The following is a 24,660-nucleotide window of genomic DNA, read 5'->3' as shown; positions in this document are numbered from 1 at the left end:
AGTTGGTTGATCGATCGATAGATACGCTCAAAGTGCCATGGGTTCGCTAAGAAATGCTTCGCATTTAAAAACTAGGGTTCGAGCCGGACTTGAACCAGGCATTCTACATGGCAGTCAAGTATTCGTGCTTGAAAGTGCTTCAGAAAAAGGCCCTATGCGATTCATGTGGGCAAGGAGTCTCGTTAACAGATGTAATTTGATGCATGGCAGAAGCGTAGAATCGCACAAGGCATCACACCTTGTGAATTGCCTTGCGAGTGGTTGGTTGAAATCTGCCACCCATTACAAAGGGCTGACCTATAATCCATCATCAGTAGCAGCAGCATTAACATCTACATAGTGTGCAGCTGCGTAGGTGCTCATATTGTGTTAAATGCATAGCGGATACTTTGCAACTAATTGCAATAGGCACCCAGGAAAGTTTACAACAGACAATGTTATACACACAGACGTTCCTTCCCTCACAGCACGGTTGAGATGTCCACCGAGAAGTCAAGCATGAAAAGGCGATCTGAATGATGCCTGATAACGCTGTCATGTTACACTCTTATGGCAAAGTGTAAGCGTCCTGTAAGTTTTTGGTGCATTGTAAGCTATTCGAACATATACAAATGTTTTCCACGCTGTCTTGCTCCACAAGGTGAACATTGATGCTGCTTACAATTAAAACTTGAAATAACAAGCCGCATGCTTCAGCCAGTGACAACTGCTATTTTGTGTGCTTGTTACGATGCAATGACAGATTTTCTAGTGCTCAGTCTCCAGAAGACTGCTAAAATGACGTGTTGGTGCAGGCTGGGGTAGGTTACGACATTTTACTGGCTTCAGCAATCCCACTTTTCATTCACTTGACTATTGCAACTGGAGACAGAAGTGCTTAAGAGTTGCCGAACGGGAAGGATCTAGTCTTAGTTTGTAGACGTGCATGCTGCAGTGGGCTCTCAGCACCCACTGCAGGTTGCATTCGCAACCATATGAACAACGGCACCAGCATAAGTTTCACTTTATTACTGTGGTCTTTGTCTGCAGCAGCAACGAAACTTCATTGTATTGAAATCTTAGATAGACATGCTTTGTTATATTGAAATGAAATACTTTGTCATATCAAGAATTTTGTTACATTGATGTTACATTGAGTTACATTGAAGTGTATCATGAGAAACTGCTTTATTCTAGTTGATCTCAAGCTATCACTCACCAATATACTATACAGTCGAACTCCGCTATAACGAACTCTGCTTCAACGAAATTTCCGGTACAACGAAAAATTCTCGGTTCCCCGTCAACAGTCCATAGGAGTCAATGCATAAATGTGCTCGCCACAACGAACATTTTTTCTGCTGCCGTTCCGCTTCAACGAAATTTACCATGCCATTCTGGGCTCAAAAATTTAATTTACTGTGCAATAAACACAATCTCGGACATTTTGATGCATTTTAGAACATAAAAATACGAATTCAAAGTCTAAATCGCGTGTTGGCACCTCCAGGCCGCTGTTGATTGAGTATGGGGGCCGCCATTCCTTGATGGCGACGGCGATCGGACTGCCCTGCTTTCGCAACTGGTTTGAGTTGCTTCTTAGTCGCAGACAATCCGAAGCCAAAGCTCAGTTGTCCACACTGAGGTGCAATCGCGGAAAGATTCCTTTTCCGATGCTTTTCCAATGCTTTTCATGCTTTTTGCGCTTTGCTAGTGGTCAAAGCGACTGTACGTATGCATTATCAATGCGAGCAGCCCTGGGGTGCAGTCGCTGAACGATGCCTTTTCCAATGCCAATGTTTTTCGTGCTTTTCGCGCTTGGCCAGTGCAACCGGTGGTCGGAGCAACAATCCGTCCACGTTATCAACGGGATCAGCCAGCCGCGAGTGGTGGATAAGAATAGCATAGAATAAAGCGCAAGTCATCGCTCCGCGATAGCACGCCTGCATCTCGCCGTTGTCGGCGAATAGCTTGTGTTAGCGTATTAGTGCAACTGTGCAGTTTGTGTTGCGCGCCCGTGCCTCTGTTTGGTTCGTTCGCGGAAGCCGCGAACGTTGTTTCTGCGTGCTTTTCAACGTGGCGTCGCTATGCATATACGAGAATCGCGTCGTGACGCTGCTGGGGACACAAAGGAAACAGCAGACACTTTTTGAATTTTGGAAATAAAGGTTTCTCTGTTCTACTAGCTCAGGTCAGCCACATTTTTTTCGATTTCACTACAACGAAATGTTCGCTTCAACGAACATTTTTCCGAGCACCGTCAATTTCGTTGTAGCGGGGTTTGACTGTATAGAGATGAAGTTGTCGAAGGGTGATAATTTGTCAAGACGAAGAAGATTAGTCACTCATATGTTGTACTCACTATATCTATATCATTTTCTTTTTCGTTGATAACCAGATACTTTGAAGGCATCACGCTAAAATATGCCTTTTTTTTTTAAATAGGAATATTGATAAGCTATGACTAATTTTTGCTGAAAATAAACCTCGCAACATTGAGGGTCTAAATATATCTCTTTATTTTCTTTAGAGGATTTCTTTCGGCCAAAATTGATATCTGCTTTAAGGGATGTGACTCAGTATTGCATGATCGACTTCCATAAAGCAAGTGCAAGGTTACCCCTTCTTGTGTTGTCAGGAACATGCCAGATAACTGGTCCCAGGCTGAAGTCAGAATGAAATCTCCAAATGGCGGTGTGAACCATGCAGAATTCAGTCCAGATGACACCATCATCGCCTCGGCTGGAGATGACCATGTCGTCAGGGTGAGCTTATGCCTGAAGTGCAACATTTTAAAGAGTTTAATGTGGTTCGTGTTATCAGCAGGAACTGTTCATTACGGAATTTCAAAAGCCCGTGAGCGACTTGCTGCCATTTGCTGCTGGCAACATGGGGGCACCTACAGTGGTCATTCTGCATTTAGGCTAGTTGACAGAGAAGTGGAAATCAAGATTTTATGAATTTGCTTGTCGGAATTGTGGCGTGCTTGAATAGGGCAATGTGTCGTCAGGTCTGGAATGCGAGGCTCTTCATTTTCTAGGCAGTCTCAAGCAGCTAGGGACTTTACTATGGCCAGAAATTTTTAGAACCCCCATACTAGAAACTAAATTCTAGCTACAATTTTGTTCATTCTCTTGTTTCAGAAGTGAGGAAATTTGTATTAAAAAATGCTCTTTTGCGTCTCCAATTACTTTTTGTAACTTCAAATTAAAAAGTCCTTTTGGAGTACTGGTCTTCATTTTTCTTTTCTTTTTCCTTCTTTCTATGTGTAGCTGTGGCAGAGTCACTCGGGCCATGAGCTACAAGCTTTGACTGGCCACACACAGGCTGTCAACTACTGCACATTCAGCCCTGATGGCCACATGCTCGCATCAGCGTCCTCCGACCACCAAGTCTTTCTGTGGAATGTTGGTGAAGGCGTCCACAGGATTCCAGGTCAGCCTGCAGTAGATGCATGTGTAGTCAATGACAAGCTTTGCTAACACTTCTGATAATTCTGATGCTGAAACCCTTCACCACCTTGTTCTTTTTTTTAATTATTTTCTGTTGCAATTGCCAGTCTGAAACTGCATTGGTTGAAGCTACCACCATTTTTCTTATCTCGCACGCTTTTCCGTTTTCAGCCGTACTGGTTCTCCGTAGTTGGCTTTGCTGCACTATCAAGGTGTTACGCAACCAGGCATACACAGCATATTGCGTGAAGCATACCAAAAAGGAAGAGGGGTTGTTGTCGCTGGAACACAGCATGGAGGAAGGAATACTAAGGAGAGGCCCTGACGTCACATTCGTGAAGCCTCCACATCGCAAACACCCGCATCGCCTCCTAGCGAAAGCGCAGCGAAACATTACGCGATTTCCGTCGCGACGTTTGCAAGCGCATGCGCGCATCACGAAACTTTGCAGCCTTTTTTTTTTTGTTTGTTTGTTTTTCGCCGTGCAAGCGGTGTAGTCGATTCACGCTTGTTGCTCTTTGTGTGTGTACTTTAGGAAAGCTTCGCAATGCCCAGCTGTTGCGTATACCCTGTGCAAATCGCGTGCACTGCGGATAGTACCGGGTGTCACTTTTTATGTGTACGTATACGTTCGCTTCATTATTGATCAATAAGGCATGGTATTTGCGTGCGAAGCTCTCGGATGTGCGCTCTGTTGCTTGTTACTCATTCTGTCAACTCGGAACACACGTGAAATTTTGTTTTTGGCGTCTGACGCGCCGTACATACCATGCGCTGAAGGCATCGTACGTTTTAGAGGCTGTGTCGTTCAAACGAAAGGGCAATAAACTTTTGTTGCTGTTATCGGACTACATAATGTATGTATTGTGCGGTGTGCGCTCGCTGCGTGCTTGTGTTGTGTGCACACTAGAATTACAAACTTTACATGCACGGTCGCGTATACAATGCAGCGGCGTCCTCTTTTCGACGTGAAGTTAGTTCAACTAGGTTGGCGTTGCGCCGAATAGCTACTACGCTTACTCCATATGCACGAACAAAGAACCGCTAATCGGGCAATAGATCTGGAAATCGGGCTACGAGAAAGGAAAAGAAAAGCCTAACGCCCAGCAGAACGCGTAAGACACTGCTAGGTGAGTTCGAATACGATAAGGTAGGGGCTGAATGTTTTTGAATACGGCACGTACCGGTACTTTCTGTACTGTTGCACAAAAACGCTCCACGAAGAATTTCAGCACGCAGCGCACGGGCCTGCCACGCACCAACAGCGTGGTAAACGTCTGCTTGCAACATTTTACTGCGTGCGAACCGCACAATACGCGCTAAGTTTACGCCGGGACTACAGATTCGAGCAGAAGCGAACCACCGCGGAGAGCACGCCGCGGGGCGTCTGCTGTTTTGTTTGCCCCATACCGGTTTGTTTGCCCCATAAATCTGACGTCACTTCCGCCACACTTTTCGCAATGCATTGGGATACGATAGGGCCTCTCCTTAGTTTTTCCTTCCTCCATGGAACACAGTATGCATTCCTGAATTGCACACGAGGTCGCCGCCATCCTCTGTCCCTGTACAAGCACCAAGATTGTAACGTCAGTGTACTAGCAGGTCTTAGAAGCTATTTAGACATGGCTATGCCGATTTTAGCCTTTTATGGCAGTCAATGGGCATACATTTGTTTATTCAAACATTTTCATTGTCCCTTAAGACTTTGAAGAATTGTAAGTTCGCTGCACTATCGCATTGCGTACCCAACCTGATCAGACTAGGTTCTCTCACTGCAGTATCTGTGGTAGCATTTAAGAAAAATATTTAATGTATGCACACTTAGGCCTGAGCAGTAACTGCTTAACAGGGATAATTTGGTTTAAAAAGAAAAGATTGCACCTAGCAAAAAGAACAGTGTGCTATGAAACATTTCTGTCAACTTCGCTCTTTGATTTTCACCTTCAATATCCTCAAAGTCTGACATTTTCTTGAATGTTAAATTTTTATTAGGAAAACATTGCTTGGTATCTTTCAGCATCACCATTGGGTGCATCACCTAAATTAGGCCGATTGGGAGGGCGCCGCTGCTCTTGCTGCTCTAGAACTGCCTCTGTGGAACACAGTGCTGCTGTTCTTTGCTGTGCCTTCTCACCCGATGGCAAGCTGCTAGCCTCTGGAGACACACGTGGGTTCGTCAAGGTAACTTTGCGCCATTTTTACAATTTTGGACTCTGAAAGTGCATAATAAGCAGATCTAGCTAGTGCTTGCACGTAGCAAGCTCTCACACATGTGGCAGTGCAAAATACCAACTCACCCACCCACTTCTTTCTCACCATGGAACGGCATGTAGACTGTTGCTGATATGCGTAGCCTCGGAGATGGCATTGGGGGCCATAGTATACTTAAAGGGGCCCTGCAGCACTTTTTCAGCATGGTCAGAAAACGCTGCCAATCGGTAGTTGAGGCTTCTGAGAACGCGCAAGCCAGACATTATAGTGCAGCACGTGGCCTGGAATTTACAATCAATTCTCAGTCAGCTAGAAATCATTCAGTTTTCTTTCTACAAATGATGCCATATATCCAAATGACCGCACCATATACCCAAATTCACGACCATTGGCTGATTTGAGCATCGTGAGCTGCATAGTTACGGCGGCCACCGCAGGAGGCTGCCATATGCCCGCACGCTCGCGTGCTCGTGATTATGCTGAAGGTAAACCACGCATTTGAAGAAAAAGAAGTGAGAAGTGTTGAAGGTCATGACGCGCACGTGACGTAACTTCCTTGCCCCGTGCCATCCCTCCCTCCCTGCTTAGCTTCCAGTGTGCTCGTCGGGATGAGAGAAGAGAGAAAGCAATTACAGCGGGCGACAAATCTCTGTATTTCTGCTCGTTCTTGTTGAATTCTAAAAATTTTTGCAGCGATCGATTCAGGAGGCAATAAACTCCTTTAATGAAGCCATTCGATGGTTACTCGGAAAAGTGTTGCAGGGCCCCTTTAAAGATCATGAGCCAGCCAAGCTGGGCGTTCTCCTCATTCATGAAGCAGATTGTGGAGCCATGTGAAAGCAGTGGATCAGCTCAGCTGTGTAGTTAGCACACTGTTGTGTGTGCCGATGTGCTGCCCAACCCAACAGAGCTTAAGTTGGCTTGCGCAGGACACTTACCGTATTTACTCGATTCTACCGCGCCCTCGATTGTAACGCGCACCCGTTTTCCGCGACCAAAAAAAAAGAAGTAATACATCGATTGTAACGCGCACCCATTTTTCGTGAGAGAAAAGAACAAAAAAAGTCCGTAGGAGTCAAACTTCGCACATTCAGAAGAACAAGTATTTGGGTTTTAAAGAACTGAAGTTTCAAAAAAGTAAAACACAAAGTCAAAAAGCAGGCCTTGCCGCTAAAACTGTCACCACTACGGCGGCGATACGAGTCGCGTAGGATCAGTCCTCGTCGCTGTCGGACAACTCCTTGTCGCTGTCAACACTCTTCGATTTCGGGAAACCGGCCCTGCTTTGGTCCACTGAAACCTTTTCGTGAAGCTTTGCTGTAAAAAAATCTTCTGCTTCTGTTTGCGCCAGTCTCGCACGCACGTTTTCGGGAACTCCGAACTATATCCGAACGACTGCGATGCGGCCCGATTTCCGTCCGTCTCTCTGCACATGTAATAACTATTCTTTTAAATGCGGCATCGTGGTACACTCGTCGAGTATTGGAGTCGGCACTTCCATACCGTCGATGCGAACGCAGAACGGGATGACAATCTCCTCAGCACACGTACGAACTGAAAAATTGGCAAAAATGGCCAAGGCGCGTAGGAGGCGGCCATTTTGAAATGTCGATGGCAATACGATAACAGAGTTTCTTTTTTTTTTTTTTTCGGTACTCGATTCTAACGCGCATACGATTTTTGGACTCGTTTTTCCGGAAAAAAGGTGCGCGTTAGATTCGAGTAAATACGGTATGTGCCGGGGAGCACATACATCTACGGGTGTTCCTCTGTCTGTGTGCAGGGGCGACATGGCAGTGGGAACAGTAAATTTCGTAAAAATGTTCCATTTCTTAATTTATTATTATTTTTTGCAATCTTCAGAACATCTTCTATATTGTGGTAAAATATCAGAACAAAATACGTATTTTCTGGTCTATAAGTCGCACCTTTGTATAAGTCGCAACCCCCACTTTCAGCAGGTTTCAAATAAAAAATTGGCATATAAGTCGCACCGTTGTATAAGACGCACTTATTCTGACTTGGTCGGCGTGCGAGTTACCGCGAAACGCTTGTACTTGCCATTTCAGGGCACTGAATTTCCATATTACTGCGCAAATTGTAGCAGAAAACTTCAACCAACACTCCTTAGAGGTGCAGAAAGGCAATATTTATTACTTCTTTATTCAAACCCGTCGAATGCTTCATCTTCCGATGCACTATCGAAGAGTTGGGCCACTTCAGCCGGCAGCATCGCTTCGTCACACTCGTCGGTTTCTGAATCGCTGCTCGTTTCCGCTTCTGCGTCGCACTCAGCTGCGCACTCAATTAGGCCAGCTTTCCTGAAGCCGGCAGTTATAGTGGACACAGAAACTGCAGCCCAAGCTTCCTGAATCCACTTGGCCACCTCGCCAAACGAAGCGCGTCTCATGTGCCTAGATGGGGTGTAGGTGTGCTCACCGTCCGTCATCCAGGCCTCCCAGAGGCGCCGCAATACACACTTAAAGCTCCGGTTGACGGCAATATCCAGTGGCTGTACCAGCTTTGTCATTCCACCGGGTATTACTACCGGGGTGCAGTTCGCCGCCTTGATTTTCTTTAGGCTTGAGTCAGTGATGTGTGCTCTCATGCTATCCATGACCAAAATGGCCCTCTTGACGCGGAAAAATCCATCTGGTCTTCCTGGCGAAGCACTTCTGAAGCCATACGGCCATCATATCCTCATCCATCCAGCCTTTTTTATTGGTCTCGATGACTGTGCCTGGAGGAAAGGTCTCTTTGGGCATGGTCTTCCTCTTAAAAATGATCATCGGTGGCAACTTCGTTCCGTCCGCGCAACACGCAAGGACGACAGTGAAGTGCGACCTCTCGTGCCCCGTCGTTCTCAGCGTCACAGTCTTCTCTCCCTTTTCTGTAACAGTCCTTCCAACCGGTATGTCGAACGTCAGGGGCACTTCGTCCGTGTTTATAATATGGCTGTGAAGGACATTATCACTCTCAACTTCGTTGTTGAAAAATGCCTTAAAGTTTCGAAGTTTCTCCTCAAAGTCTTCTGGCAGCTTTTGGCACACGGTTGTGCGAGCTCGAATCGCCAGCTTGTTGCGCATCATGAATCTTGAGCACCACGAGGGCCCGCCTGACAAAGCCAACAGCACCCATTTCCTTTGCGAGTGTGTGCGCCTTAAGACTGCACCTGTACTGTAGAAAGTCCGCCTACCTTCTGCGCGTTGTGCCAAAACCCACGACCGCAGACCAGCTTCCAGTGCCGGCCATCGCGCTTTCTTGCCTCAGTCGGCCTTTTTCGTACTCTTCATGGCCTGAATCTTTTCCGATGCCATCCGCCAGTCGCGAACCAATTTCTCGCTGACGCTGAAGTGCCGTCCTGCTGCCCGATTGCCAGTTTTCAACCGCATAGGCAACAGCAGTCAACTTGAACTTCGCAGTATAACTTCTTCGCGAAGTTTTAGGCGCCATCACAAAACACGTAGCTCGCGTTCACCTCGAAGCGTAGCGCGATGCCGACGGGCACACCAAGGCACACTATCACAGCTTCGACAGCACGGACACAAAAGCAAAATGGCGAGCGGAAGACGATCTCGTGAGCGGAAGCGCATCTTCTCATTGCGATGCTGATGCAGCTGTCACATTTAGACTAGATCGCATTGCCTACGTAGTGTGCGGGGCGTACAGCTCTTATTTTTATTTCAGAGGTAGATGTAGTGTACTTTGTAGCAATAAAAGAAAAGCAGATGTGCCTTTTTCCTATTAACTGCATCAATATCACAGGCTTAACAATATCTAAAAAAAACGTAGTGGTACGTCTGGTTGACCATCACGGAGGCTACGTAAATTGGAGGTCAAATCTTGAAGGCCACGCCGACGACGCTGCGGTACCATAGCTGTGCTGCCTGTACCCGACATCTGTCGCCGCGGTCGCAGTGTTAAAATGGGATTCGATTTCTATTAAAATGTTACTGCACCGAATTCATTACACTCGTGAAAGCAATAAAGGAGATGATGCGTAAGTCAAGCCAACGCCCATGGTTTTTGCGTATATAAGTCGCACCGTTGTATAAGACGCACCAGTGAATATTTTGGAAAAAAACCGCGACTTATACACCGGAAAATACGGTAAGCAGTAGAAGTTGAGAAAAAAAAGCATGTTACAAGTGTGCTGTCATCACAAACTATGAGAAAATATGGCTTCAGAAGGTGGAAATCTTGCAGCTTCCCCTTGGCACAGTGCTGCCATCTTAGCATCATTGCAAAGAGGAGAGATCAGAGCTCAAGTTAGCTGCAAACCTTAATTTGTCTAATGAAAACTAAGACCAGCTTCGTTCTGAGTTCAGTTTCCTTTGAGCTATTTTCTTAGCCTTCATTTTTTTTAGCAGTTGTTGCCAGTCATCCCTGTGCCATTTCAGAAGCGAATATGAAACCATTTTGTTTTTTGCCTTAGATCCTGAAACGTTGTGGAGTGCCATAAAGTTGTCCATATTTGTCTGCACTTAATACAGATTTTTATAATTGGCTTTTTTGTAAAAGTTGTTAGTAAGACAATATGTACAGGATATTTTTAAAAAATTTTGTGCACTTATTTGAGTATTAAAAAATAAACCAATAGCTTTACAGCACGAAATGGGCTTTTGTGAATATGCTTACACAAAAATCTTCACAAACTGATGTCTAATTAATTAATTTTGCAATGACAATGAAAGTCTGTGAAGTCTTGTAACTCAAATACTGTAACAGATAGCTCAAAGGTGATTTCGGTTTTGATATCAGCATAACAAATCACCCCTGAATGCCAAATTTCATCACTTTATGCACATAAATAACAAAAATAGTTTTCATTGTCACGTCCCCCCCTTAAAGGGCCCCTAAACCACCCAGAGGTCGATGTTTAGTTGTGGTGTGACAGTTGTGCACGAGTCTACAACGAACATGCAGCCGTGAGAATTTTTTGAAGTGGTGCCGTAATGGCGGAGTTGCACGCGTTTAATGATTGAAACACTGCGATCGCTCGTTTCACTTTTTCCTTCGCTACGCTCCACTTGTCTGCTGGTGTCCTCTCCCAAAGCTGCTTTGCCCTCCTCGCCGAGTGCCCCTCCCAATCTCACGTGACATACAGTCATCGCTGACGCGCTCTTCGAAACGGCAGGCAATTCCTGTCAATGCAACTCTGTCAACTCCATGCTTCTTGGCTAAGTGCTGTTGTTGCCGTGCTGGCCCGTGCTTGTACGAATTGTGCCGGTATGGACACTATGTCGTCGCGTGCACGCCTTCAAAGGATTGCCAACATGATGGACCCGTACAGTGACAAGTGTCGCATCTTTTCGTTTTTACAGTCGCTGCTTTTGCAGCCAAGCACCGCACACTGATGCTTGAAAGCCATCGCAAAACACTGTCGGATTCAGTCCGTGCAGCTTATCAGACCGCTAGGTGTGACTGTGCTGGTACGCTAGCGATTTGGCAGTTGCGTTACGAGCCGCAGTTGCCGATTTACAAGCACGCACACGTGGGCAACACGATGAAGAATGGCAAGGAGTGCGGGCAACTGCTTGCAGACTAACCGGAAGTCGTAGGTTCTTGTTTGACCAATCACAGCATCGCCTGCATACCGCATCACAGATTCAGCACGCTGACGTCACACACGTCACTAGGCAAACCGGAAGGGCCCGGAGAGAAGAAGAAATTGTTTCTTGGAATTTGTGGCATGCCTGCGGCTTGTAGCGCTGCCACGTGTGGCATCGTTGATCGTGATGGCATTCTGCGCACGATGCGCGTGTTTACTTGAAATGTTTGAAAAAATATCGGAGGTGGTTTAGGGGCCCTTTAAGGGAGTGGTGACACAAAAATTGGGACATAATTTGACTGTTGCATCACACTAATGGGTGCACTTAGGTGCCATCTGTACAATATCAGCCATAAACACAGCCTAAAAAGTATTTCAATCGAGTTTTGAAGTTAGTGCTGAATCAGAAATAGAAGCAAAAAGCGATGATGTCATCGAGCAGGCCGTTTTGTGAATGACGTACGTCACGAGTTCTGGCCGGGTTACTGGAGGCGTGTATGAGACTGGCAACACTGGTAGTGACACCTGATGATGCATAGCCTAACCAGAGACCTACAGACATAACATTGCAGCGACTTACCGACTTATTGACTCTGTGTAAAAAATTGGCAGTGAGATAATTAGCACCTCACAGTATCCTCTTTGCTTTTTTCAGCAAGAACAGCAACGCGACTGAGAAAACAGAAAAAAAAAATCACCGCCATATCCACGAAGTAAATGATGTTAGAGGAGCTTGCTCGGAGATTATCGGGTAACCCGCGAATGCTCCGTACACATTCCTCTACCATCATATATAGACATGACAACATTGTTATATATGCATTACATACACAATGTTCATTAATTTACGGTTGGATGCACTATATCCATTTTAATGAAGTATATACAGTCGATCCCGGGTATATCGAACTCGGATATATCGAATTATTGGCTATATCGAACAACTGAAAAATCCCCTTGAAAAACCTATGTAAAAGTATAGGGCACGTGTGCACGTATATCGAACACTCGTACGCCGACGGATTCGATATATCGAACGCTGCGCCGCGCCGGAGCCGTGATAATGACCGCAATTCGGTCGCGTTCCAAAAAAGTTACGGACCCTCTTCATGCGCGCGCGTCGAAAATGTGACCGCGTCCACACACTCAAGCATGCAATCGCCAAAAGCATAGCCTTCGAGATCCATTTCCGTCGGCGCCTCATGCAGCGGTGGCTACTTCAGATCTCGAAGGCCATGCCTTTGCGAACTGTACACCCCTGGCGTTATTTTTTTCGTCCTTTTTTTTTTACCAATGTTGCGGCTGCCTGCTGCGAAAGCCCAAGTGCCATTGCCATCGCCGAGAGCATGTTTCGACAGCATGTGCTGCAGGTTGCTTTGTTGGTTGTGTGTAGCGTGCTGCGATAGTGTCCTCTCGCCGCTCCGACTTCCGACTTGTGCTTGCTTGCGCGCGACCAAGGTGTGCGCGGTATCTGTCGACCCTGATCGCCATGGACGCGAAGAAGCGGAAGAACTTGGATTTGGCGACCAAAACCGACATCATTCGGCGCGTGGAGGCTGGAGAAAAAAAGTCGTCGGTCGCAGAAGCATTCGGCATTCCTCGGAGCACGCTGAGCACGATTCTGCGGAACAAAGCCGATGTAAAGGCGAAGGCTGCCCAGTCTTGCCGTTCTCAGGCTTGTCGTGTGCGTGTTCCTGCGTACGACAATGTTGAGAAAGCGCTGTACGCCTGGTTTTTGGAGACTCGGGCGAAAAACATTCCGATTGACGGCCCGATGCTGATGGAAAAAGCAAAGTGGTTTGCTGCGGCCTTGGGGGTTGACGGCTTCACTGGTGGCACCGGCTGGCAGCAGCGCTTCAAGACTCGCTACGGCATCGTTGGAAAGACCCTGTCCGGCGAAAGCGGGGCGACAAACAGCCAGGTCACGGAGAAGTGGCTCTCCGAAGAGTGGCCGAACATTCGCGACAACTTTGCGCCGTCGGATATTTACAACGCCGACGAAACGGCGCTGTTCTGGCAGATGTTGCCTAACAAGACGTTGGACTTGAAAGGGACTTCGTGCCATGGGGGAAAGATGAGCAAAGTGCGCGTCTCGATTTTGCTCGCGGCGAACATGGATGGCTCCTGCAAGCTGCGGCCGTTCGTTATCGGCAAGAGCAAGTCGCCGCGCTGCTTCAGGAACGCGAAGAGCCTCCCAGTCCGATACGCGTTCAATAAGAAAGCGTGGATGACGTGGGACCTGTTTTCCGAATGGATTCGCGCATGGGATGCCGAATTGGAGAAATCAGATCAAAACATTTGCCTTCTGGTGGACAATTGTTCCGCGCACCACGTCGTGAGCCAGTTGAAAAGGATAACGGTCAAGTTTTTGCCGCCCAACACCATGGCAAAGTTGCAGCCTCTCGACCAAGGCATCATTAAAGCATTCAAGGTTAGATACAGGCGACGTCTGGTGCAACGGCTCCTGATAAACCTTCGGTTGGGGGTCGAACCGAAAATCGACCTCCTTGGAGCAATCCAGATGATGACTGGGGCATGGAATGACGTGAAAAAAACCACAGTCGTAAACTGCTTTCGTAAAGCTGGATTTCTAGCGTCACCTGACGACTTCGAAAGCGACATCACAGCAGACGATGACATGGGGTGCCTCGAGAATGACTTTCGCCAACTCTCGGCGTTTCCGGGTGCCATCGCCGATGGGGCCACTGCAAGCGATTTCGTCGGCGCTGATGACGACGTGCAAGCAGTTTCGGACCTCACCGATGCTGAAATCGTGGCCGACGTCGCTGGTGCCGATGAGGCGGACCTCAGCAGCGATGATGATGCTGACGACGCCTTGAAGAAACCCTGCGCCGCTGCAGAACTTGCGTCGGCATTCAGCCTCATTCGCCGCTGTTGTGGCGCAATGGAAGGCGCAGGACTTGGCTATCTGGAGGGCCTCAGCAATATTGAGGATGGCCTCATGAAATTCATGGCTGACAAAAAGAAGCAATCCAAGGTCACGGACTTTTTTCATGCCAAATAAAGTGCGGCTGTTTTCGTGTATTTTTTTGATATTCTGCGCAAGTCGGCAAGATCCTGCTTGGCACAGACTCTGGAAACCGCTCCAAGACTCGCCGCCTTACAAGGTAACACTTAAATGGACATATTTTATATTTCGAATTATCGATATATCGAACTATTTCGCGATCCCCTTCGAGTTCGATATATCCGGGATCGACTGTATACATTTGGATGAACTATAAACAATATATATACACAAGAGATGCTTTTTTACCAATTTCAAGAAGGGCGTCCCTCGATGAGTTCGGGGACTGGTTTCCCTTTAAAGATGATTGCTTCATGATGGATGAACTATATGCATTACATGTACACAAGAGATGTTCTTTTACAAAGTACAAGAAGGGCGTCCCTCTATGAGCTTGGGGACTCGTTTCCCTTTAAAGATGATTGCTTTGTGATCAGTAAGGTATGTTGCCAAGGGATCATCGATGATGGGACGCAATGGAAAGTTCGAGAAGGCAACATCGATACAGGTGCCCCTGATGGTGGTGGGACGTTTGCAGTCGTATGATATGCATTGGAGAACGTAACATGACATCATGTGTTGGACTAGCCAATCGCTTTGCATGATGTCAACGTTCAGATCTCCGACGAGTACGAAGGGACCACGTTTGAACTCGGTGCTGTATCGATGCATTGCCTTCTCGATGTACTTGGTGACATCTCCTTGTGACAAGTTCGGTGTCAAGTACATGGCCATGACTACTATTCCAGATGAGAGCTTCACAGCGGCGTGCTCCCTGTTATAGCTGTGGCCGGTTATTGGCAAAGCGAGATCTTCCCGCGCTGCTGCTGCGTTGCGAGCCCGTCGCACTGCTGCCTTGGCTGGGGTGTTCATGCTGCGGAGCGGCAACGAAGAGTGTTCACTTAGTGAGCTCCCGGCGATGAGAAAGGAAGCGAGCCAAACGAGAGGCGCGGCCCTCGAGCAGTCACCTAACTAGCGCTTGCACCGAGCGTGGTGTGTGCCGTCTTGAGCGGCGACGCGCCATCTAATGGGCATTCTTGAAATCACCGGAGAGAGAAAGAGACGTAGTGTATACTCCGGGCACGCACACGCCGGGCACGGACAAAGCGCGAGCATAAGAAGCTTGGTGAGCAAGCTCCTAAAAATTATTGTAGTTGGACAAAACGTCACAAGATGTCACTGCCGGCTCCATGGCTGTTGCTACTGCTGCAGCCGTCAACAGCTCTGGTAACTGGGTATCTGCAAACATTAGCAAGTCTACAGACAAACTAAAGCTCTCTACTGCCGGGATCTTATTGTGTAGTGGACAGATAACTGCTTAGGCACTCCGACATGCGTACATGGGGTTGGTATGCCTTGAGAACGCAGCGTTGCCCGATCTAAATAAGTGTCAATGAAGCGTACATCACGTCACTTACATGTTACACATAAGCACTGTTACAGAGCGCCAATGTTGTGATTTCACTGCTTCCTTTGTCACTTCTCAACCTGCTACTTTACAAATGATTGGAGCGAAAAATGTTTCAGCGTGTCTAATGCTGCGGCTGCTTCAAGCCTCACGGAAAACGTCGCCTCAGTTGGACGACGATGACAAGAACAAAATCCCAGCGACCGGCGAGATTGATAAAGTGAACCGAGCTTTTCTGTCTAATTTTTACACTCCTCCCAGCTTTTTCATACATCGCTGCATAGATAAACAACGTAGTTTGACGATTGAGGAAACAAGCACTCGCAGTGCTGACAACATGGCAGAAGCTGGCCAGTGACGCCACTGGCTCTCGCGGTCACCTGATAGTATTTGTTAACGAGTAGGCCGATTACGTCACGGGACTACAGAGTGCTCTTCGAAATCAAAACTGCCTCTGGTCGTAACATACGAGCATATAATTAAACATTCGTCTCGTGCTGGGGCAAACGAGTCTCGTTGCCACTACTATTAACGAGTCAGTAGCCACTGATTAAGAGCAAAAAATGGATTCACAAATTTTCTGTCGCCACTCCTTCAACAAGGTGTAAGGAAGATACGCAGCAAAGGTCATTGTAAATGTGCGCAAAGAAGAACTTGATTGGGTTCAAGTAGTTGGAGAATTTGATGGAAGTTTTATTGAATGCATTGTGCTTATGGTCTGCATGAGACAAGGTCATTCAGCATTGCTTGTTGACTGTTTTAGTAAAAGTGAGTTTTGTCTAATGTGGAGCATACTTGGAAAGTTTCCCATTAAGTGAGAGAGACTAGCTGTGTAAACTTGGAACTCTCTCTATGTGTTGTACGAACACTAAATCCTACTGTTTTGCTTTTCAGATTCACCGTATCAAAAAGGGCGACCTGGACGGAGAGCTGGTCAAGGCAATCCCAAAACAGGCGAACGCTGTTCGTAGCTGTTGTTTCACGAGCGACTCTCGTCGCCTTGTGCTGGCCCTCGATTCCCAGAATGTAGTGATATGGAAGGTGCCATCTGATACTCAGATAGGTGAGCTGAGCCAAACAGTTTGTGTGGTTGTGTTGGTTTCACTTGCAAGGATGTGCTGAAATGTGGGGAAATGGGTCAAATCATTACACTAAGAAGATAGTTAAGGAAAAAATTAGGTTAACAAATCGAACAAAGGCTGCATATGTAAAGGGACGGTAAATTGTAACAAAAAAAATCACTCAAAACGCTACTGCGACAACAAGAAAGCGTGGATGACGCGCGAACTTTTCCGTGAGTGGCTGGTCGAGTTCGACGAGAGGATGCAGCGCGAAGGCAGGAAAGTGGCACTGGTGCTCGACAACTGCACCACTCATCATACCGCCCAGAAGCTGTCGAACGTGGAGATTTTTTTCCTTCCTCCCAACACCACTGCAGGCTTGCAACCCATGGACGCAGGAGTGATTGCTTGCTTGAAGGCGCTGTATCGGCGTCGTGTTTTGAGCAGGCTGGCGCTGAACCTGGGCATCTCCATACGTGAACGCCGACCTGCGCCGGACTTCAAGGTTTTGCTCCTAATGGCCGTGCAGTTCATTTTTACGGCATGGGCAGAAGTCGGCTCCTCCACCATCGCGAATTGCTTCTGTAAGGCGGGCTTTGCTGGGGATTCCAGTGAGGCGGAAGTGGAAGGCCGCGACGCTCCTGCCGACGCAGAAATGACCGAACTTTGGTCATCGGTGAACGGTGGTGATGGAGACGCGTCGGGACTTGAGGAGTTTTTGCACGCCGACGACGCAGTAGCAACAAATGAGGACCTCACCGACGAGGCGATCGTCGCTGCGATCACCGGCGCGGAAGACGACAGCAGTGACGACGAGGAGGAACCGGAACCCATGCAGGTTGTGTCGCATCAGGAAGCGTTGTAAATGATCGACTCCCTGCGCGATTTTGTGTTTGCTAAAAACCTTCCACTCCGCCATGCGCAGCAGTTGGACGCTTTGCAAAAAGATGTCAGTAAGATGGCCAGTAAGCAGTCGAAGCTGACTGCTTACGGTTTTCTACCTGCTAAAAAGTGAAAAGTGTAAGCAACTTCCCCCTCATTAAGTGCTCTCATTTATCATGTTCCCCTCACTAAATGCTCTTGTTTGTCACGTTTTCTTTGTTATTTTCGGCATAACCCGCTTATAACAATAATCGGTTATAACAATGATATTTTCATGGCACCTCAATATTGTTATAAGTGGAATTTCAAGCCTTGCGTGCTTCTCCCGTTGCATTTCCACCCCTCCAAGCTTGAATAGGCTGCTCTGCGCCACCCTTCAAAACACGAATGGGCCACTCCAAGTGCACTCCCTGCAATCACAGTCCTCCACCTGCAGCGATCTTACATGCCGTTTTTATATTATCTCAAAGGAACGCAGGCAAGGAACACCCCTCACAACCCACAATTAATGATTTGTCCAGTTCTGACCTGTTTCACAACTGTCCTTCGGTGAGACAGCCCTACTCACTACGCGTGAGGGGCTTAGCTAAGGAAACAAGTGTGCCGCTTTTTGAACACTGTCTAATGGAAACACGCGCCTATTGCTCATAATCCGTACACAATTCCTCAAACTACAGCACAAATACACTTGTCCAGAATTCTTTACAGACACCTCAAAGTTCAATACAGTCAAACCTCGTTAATACGTACCCGCTTTAAACGTACTAACGGTTAAAACGTAGTTGCGACGAATCCCCGACCGAGTCCCATAGAGCTCAATGCATTCGCTGACCGCATAAGCCGTAGTGGTTCGCCCTGTGCCTACCGGTTAGTGCGTACCCTGCGTACCGCGACAACTTTTTGTGCCATAAAAGTTTACTGCGCCGCTCAACTTCCCGACGCCAGAATGTGCCGCCAAAGGTCTTCCGCCTTTTTGAGAAGTGCGCAGACCAGTCGATCCCAGATTCCGACTTCCGCGCGATTGCGTCGACGCCTTTGCGGGTAAGCATCGGGAAAGAACGAAGGCGAGGTGGCGGCCACCGACGAACGCGCCGACATGACTTATCGCCGACAACCTTATCACAATAAGTATCTTCAGCTATCTGCTCGGGCACGCGTGCGGCGCAGCGCTACTTTTTAAGCCTGCTGCACGCTTTTATTAGGCGACAACCTGAACGCGCTGGGCCGCCGATCGCTGCCGCTTCGTTGTGCGCGGCCATCTTCAAGGCTGAAGTTGAATTGATGGCGCAAATGCTCGGGCAGGATCGAAGAACTTCAGCCATGTACCAACTAGCCCGACAGCAAACGCTACTAAGCCGTCATCAGGCGCGCACCGCTTTGTAGAAGCGAAAGCAGATCGCTGTTGCGTAGTTAGCGTTGCGGGTCGCGGGCGCCGAGAAACCTCGCTGCATTAACGCTATCACACTAAACGCACGTGTACGATACAGCAAGCGTAGCGCGGTTGTAACCATACTGCACGCTTTTATTAGGCGACCACCCAACGCACCTCCGTCCGCTGCCAGGGCCGCTAGAGCATTGCGGAGTGCGCATCGCTGCGTTAACCGAACAAGCTACTCGCCGCATCTGTGCACGATCTGGAGCGAAGTGGGTACGAACAACATTCCCACGATAAATGCGCGCGTGCGGCACAGCAAGTGGCCCAGTAGTGACGGCGTGAGCCGAGTAGGCGACGCGCTGCACGCAACTAGTCGGGAGACGATCGGCTCCACGCAGCCGTACCGCGTTTCACTGGAACTGTGTCAGTTTTCGTTTAGTAGCAAATCGCGGTTAGACGCATGCACATATACCGCGGAAAGCAGACACTGTCCGTTCTGTCGCTATGTCGGTCACTGCGTTGACCGCGTATCCCGGACCCTGCAATAGTTTCGAAATGCTCTTCGGCGTCACCACTGCGTGCTATCGGGCGGTCGTGCGAGTGTGCCAGGATCTTTTCTCCACTTTGGCAAAAAGAAAGAAAAGGCTTTGCGGTGGGTACTTTAGGCAATATTTGCTGTGGCACTCTATTTATTTGCTGGCGGCGATGGCGTACGCTAGGAGATGCAAATTTGTACTTGGTGTTTAATGCGTACTACCGTTTAGTGCGTAGTTATGCCGCGTTCCCGGCAGGTACGTATTAACGAGGTTTCACTGTACTTGTGTGTCTTGTGTAAAGGGACGGTAAATTGTACCAAAAAAATCACTCGAAGCTGATAAATTATTTCCGAACTCTGTTGTAGTGGTGGGTGAATGGTGAACATGAGGTTTGAAGTGAATAGTGATAGCCGTTGGTCCATACTTTTCCGATTCCGGTATTCTGCACCCTGATTCAAGTATCTTCACGGCAGAAGCTTATGCAATACTTGCGGCCGTTAAACACTTTAAACAATTAAAACTACAAAAGGCAGTTATATACACGGATTCCCTAAGCGTGGTAAAAGCTTTAAAAACTCTGAAAAAACACAAAAACCCTGTCCTTGTTGTGGCATACTCTTTTATGCACGATCTACACACTCGAACAACATGTCGTAATGTGCTGTGTGTCAGGGCACCGCGAGATTCAAGGCAACATGTTGGCAGACCAGCTAGCAGCATCCGCTCACGAAAACAGTCCCAATACATCCATAGCTATTCCCCCACTAGACCTAATACCCTTCCTCAAAAGAAAGCTCCAGGCCTTTTGGCAGAGTAGATGGGATATGCAGACACGAAATAAGCTACACGTTATCAAACCACATCTGGGTAATTCGCTGCCATTATTGAAGTCACGCCACACAGAAGTTAGGTACACTCTGCAGACTTAGGATTGGTCACACATACAGTACACACACATACCTTCTGTCCGGTGGCGATCTGCCTTTGTGTGATAAATGTGGTCAACCACTCACCGTCCTTCACGTCCTGATCCAGTGCAAGGAACTAGACGCTATCAGAAAAAAGCACTTTTCATTACCCTCCTGACAACAATTTCCACTTCATCCTTCAATGTTCATCGGTAGGGATCCGCTTTTTACATATCAGTCACTGTCTGCTTTTTTAAATGATGTACGTAGTTTTCATGTCATATATCAAGGCGATCCATAGCACGGCCTCTGAACAGAGGTCGCTGCTGCGGTGAATACATTAAAAATAGCACTTGCCTCGCGGCCCTTGGACTCAAGGGCGTTGACGAGGCATTCGTGCTGATGTCACACCTTCATAGTTTTATTCTTACGACCACTCGTCATTCATTTTCACTACACATATTTCACGTCACTCTCATGATTTTAATATATATATATATATATATGTTTTACCCGCGTTTAGTGCGAGGAATTTTAAGGCCTCTATACAGCTACTTACCACAACCATTGTTCATATCCTTTGTCTCATGAATTGGCGCTCTCTGGCCATCAACTGGCCCTTGCGCCATTAAACACCACATATCATCATCATCACCAATAATCTCACTCAGCTCAATCGCCCCTCATTCTGCGCATTTCTGCGAACTTCACATAAAACAAGCAAGACTGATGACATGGGGGTTTTCTCGTGCCAGCCAGTGAGAAGCACGTGGCGTGACACTTGTGGCGATTTCACCCCAGCGTTTCTCAAGCTGATAGGCTGCCGCAGCACCTGTCTGCAGCACGTTGCCTACGAAGGTCACACTGTCACTGCCGTGGCACTTGCTGTATCGTACACACAAGTTTGCCGTGAAAGCGTTCGTTATGGCGTGCCCACTCCGTTCCTGACTGCACAGGGGTGTGGCAATGGCAAGCTGCTTTTGTTCGTGAAGGCAATGCGTCTGTGCAGCGCACTTAGTGGTCTCGCACAATAAGGCAGCATGAACAACGGTGCGGCGCATTTGGATTATCGCCTGTTAAACGCATGCATACAACTGCTCTAGGCCACATGCACTACCGGGCAGTTACCGTATATATTGCCAATTAATTATAAGTCGACATTTTTTTCTTTCATAAAATGACCTTCCAAAGTTCGGGGGTCAACCTATAATCGGAGTCTACCTATATGCGGAATCGTAAGGTCGACTTATCTGTGGGGTCCGACGAAAGGTCGTCATCCTCGGATTTCCTGCTATTCGACGCATCGATAACATCAGCCGCAAAGGCAGCGGAGTCGTGGCAACAGCTGTCTCCCAACGCGCGCGCACCGCTTCCGGAGCCGGACATTTTTGCGATCTGCCACGACGATCGCGAAACTATAGTGAAAACACGCGAGGCAAAACTACACAGCGCGTTTAATTGAAAATCACCGCTGCGCGGCATTAGTGCGAACTGCTTGGGAAACACTGTCTCGAAAGCAGCATTTCAAACCTTTGATTGAGGGCGAACGATGCTCTATGAATAAAGAGGAATTTATCTTGCGATGCGCCCTGCAGTTTTGTTTTCATACAATAGAAACGATTCGTTGACAACCATCGGCGTTCCCCAGAAAAGCTGGCAGCGCCGTGTGGGCTGGCAACACTTCGCGGGGAACTAAACCACATGACCAGTCACATGCGCCCACAAGCGTCTTCGCGTCTTTTTGCACTCACGCCTGTTCGCCATTTCTGCATTTCGCTTCGCTTGCGAGCAGTGGTGTGCACGATTTGCGACGCTGCCAAACAGACGCCAAGATGCCACCGCTACGCCGGCAACAGTACAGCGCTGCTTTCAAAAGGCAAGCGATCCTCTACGCAGAGTCGGAAAGTGACATTGAAGCAGGGCGCAAGTTCTATGTGTTGGAAAAGTGCGTGAGGAAATGGAGAAAACAAAGGACCAAGATCTTCGCGTGCACTGCTACACGCCATTCCTTTCGCGGACCGAAGTCTGGACGATACCCTGCCGTTGAGGAGGCACGCTTCTTTGAGTGAAGTGGTGCAATGGGTCAATGATGCCTGGTTGGACTGCCAACCGACATGGTCCGCGCGGCGTTTTCCACGTGCGGCATCCCAGTACCGCTGGCACCCGTTCCGACAGCGAGCAGCAGCAGTGGCTCACACAATGGCAATGACTGTGACTGCGTCCTTCTCTCCAGTCGTAAGGAACGTTTCACGGGCAAATGTTTCTTTGCATCACTCCCTCTTATGAAAAACTTATTGGTGAGCTATGGCCGCAACATGAGGCTGTGTTCGGAGTCATCTTTTTTTTTTCCCCTTTAAGGGGTTGCAAGTTGGGGGGTCGACTTATAATCGGCAATATACGATAAATCATACTGGCGCATTTGCCGCCTGCCGCCATCTCGCCTCCACACATTTCCGGTGCTTATCCATAAAGACATCACCGCACTGCACCGTGTCAGTGGCCCCTTCAGACTTTTTTATTAGTTTCACCCCATCACACTTTCACCCCATCACACTTTGACATTGTGGCAAAGCCAGGGTGTCAGAACGAAATGTTTTCGTTTCGGCTTTAGTTTTGTTCCACCGCACAAAGTTCCATTCCGTTTCTGTTCCGGAACGAAAAAAAAAAGTGTTCCGGAACAGTTCGTAACAATTTTTTTTTGTATCCAAAAATTTTAAGCTTATGTAATCATAAAAAACATTGGATTTGTGATGTAGTTACTTGCCCTCCTCTTAAGAAAGTTGGACAAGGTAAAACACATTCTTCAGAGGAGCAGAAGTAACTGTACCATGAATTTCTATGAACTAGCACAAACCAGTATAGTATTTATTTTCTCAAAAGTCAATTAAGATTTTTTTAGTAGGCTCGGTGCCTTGTGAGACCGCTGTTCTGATATAATAAGCTCCCCAGGCCTGCGCGGAACCCACAGCACAGTCACAGTGAAAGCTGCAAGAGTAGACTTTGTAGAGCCCGTTGTAGAGTCTCTTGGGGCAACTGATACAAGTACACATGCAAGGTACCCACTACGCCATAAATCACTGTAATTTTTCTGAAGTAGCGAAGTTCCCACTATGCCATTTTTCGTCATACAGTAGACTCGCGATAATTCAAACTTTCGGTTAATTCAAACAAATCTTAAATTTTTGGTTGGCCCACTATGTTTTCATATATTTTAAAGCTGCTTAATTCAAACTGCCTCACTGCACAAATTTGGTTAATTCAAACTTTTTGCTTGTCCATGTATGGAAATATCTGCTGCCTTTGTTGCTTCTAGCTGAACATTCACATTTTTCTCTTACTAACAGGCGCAAATAAAGTCTGACTACAAACGGCCAAACCAGCCGAACCTTGCGCGCCAATAATCTCCTGCTGACCGATGAAAAAAAAAAACTGTACAGTCTGGCCTTGACCTATCGCATGCTAAACATTTCTTAAAGTCACTTTCTCTGCGGTATGCCATGCGAGAAAGCGTCCTAAGAATTAGAAGGGGCTAGCAACTGTCGTTGGACACAACACATTTCGTCCCTTAATTACACACCCGTGCATGCCTTGTATAATAACAAAAACCAGTATTATCGCTGATGTATAAAAATTTTACTGGCAATCATACAGAGCAGTCTATGATGTTGCTGTGGCACTGAGAAACAATAACATTGCAGTGTTAGTTGGTGTGTTGCCCTGAGTCATATTTATGAGAACTTCTGATAATTCAAACTTCTGATAATTCAAATAAAATTCTGAGGTCCCCTCAAGTTTGAATTATCGAGTCTACTATACTCGGAGAGTCGTGGTACCCGCTACACATCTGTAAGGCATTATGTGCCCTTTGGTGCTGCGGCTATGACGATGAAGAATTATGGCTGAAACTTTGTAACAGGTTGGAAGCATTCAACGACCAACTCGTTGCACAGTTCGCATTGTGTGACGCCAGACTGTTATTTACTTTTCTGCCACGCTATTTTTACATACGTTAACACGATCCTTGCCCGACATGATGCCTGTATAGAGGATTTTTGCGAAAAAGGTTACAAGAACCCCGTTGCACTGTGGTGGAAGAGCCGACTGCCACGCAGAGGGGCCGGGTTAAAATCCCATTCGATCCTAGAAATTTGTTTCTCATTTCATTGTTTCTTATTCCACGCGATAGCGGTTACGGACACCGCGGCGGACAACTATATGGCGCCAAAGTCCAGCTGTTGTGATCTCATAACAGCTTTCGCTGTAACAAAC

At 47.4% G+C, this 24,660-nt stretch overlaps 1 protein-coding gene across 2 annotated transcripts in view; it reads left to right on the top strand.

Moving 5' to 3' along the window:
- The window catches only part of LOC119382899 (apoptotic protease-activating factor 1), a 119,203-nt gene that overhangs the window by 27,748 nt on the left and 66,795 nt on the right, over nucleotides 1-24,660 (top strand). For both annotated transcript variants that reach the window (XM_037650797.2, XM_049412339.1), the window contains exons 10-13: nucleotides 2,618-2,744; nucleotides 3,252-3,414; nucleotides 5,449-5,612; nucleotides 16,524-16,692. In XM_037650797.2, the coding sequence (XP_037506725.1) occupies nucleotides 2,618-2,744; nucleotides 3,252-3,414; nucleotides 5,449-5,612; nucleotides 16,524-16,692 (623 nt within the window). The remainder of the gene's footprint in view (nucleotides 1-2,617; nucleotides 2,745-3,251; nucleotides 3,415-5,448; nucleotides 5,613-16,523; nucleotides 16,693-24,660) is intronic.

The sequence above is a fragment of the Rhipicephalus sanguineus genome, chromosome 2 (genome assembly GCF_013339695.2).
Source record: "Rhipicephalus sanguineus isolate Rsan-2018 chromosome 2, BIME_Rsan_1.4, whole genome shotgun sequence".
NCBI classification, from domain to species: Eukaryota; Metazoa; Arthropoda; class Arachnida; order Ixodida; family Ixodidae; genus Rhipicephalus; species Rhipicephalus sanguineus.
Note: the sequence above shows the minus strand (reverse complement) of the source record. Positions and strands in the feature narration are given on the sequence as shown.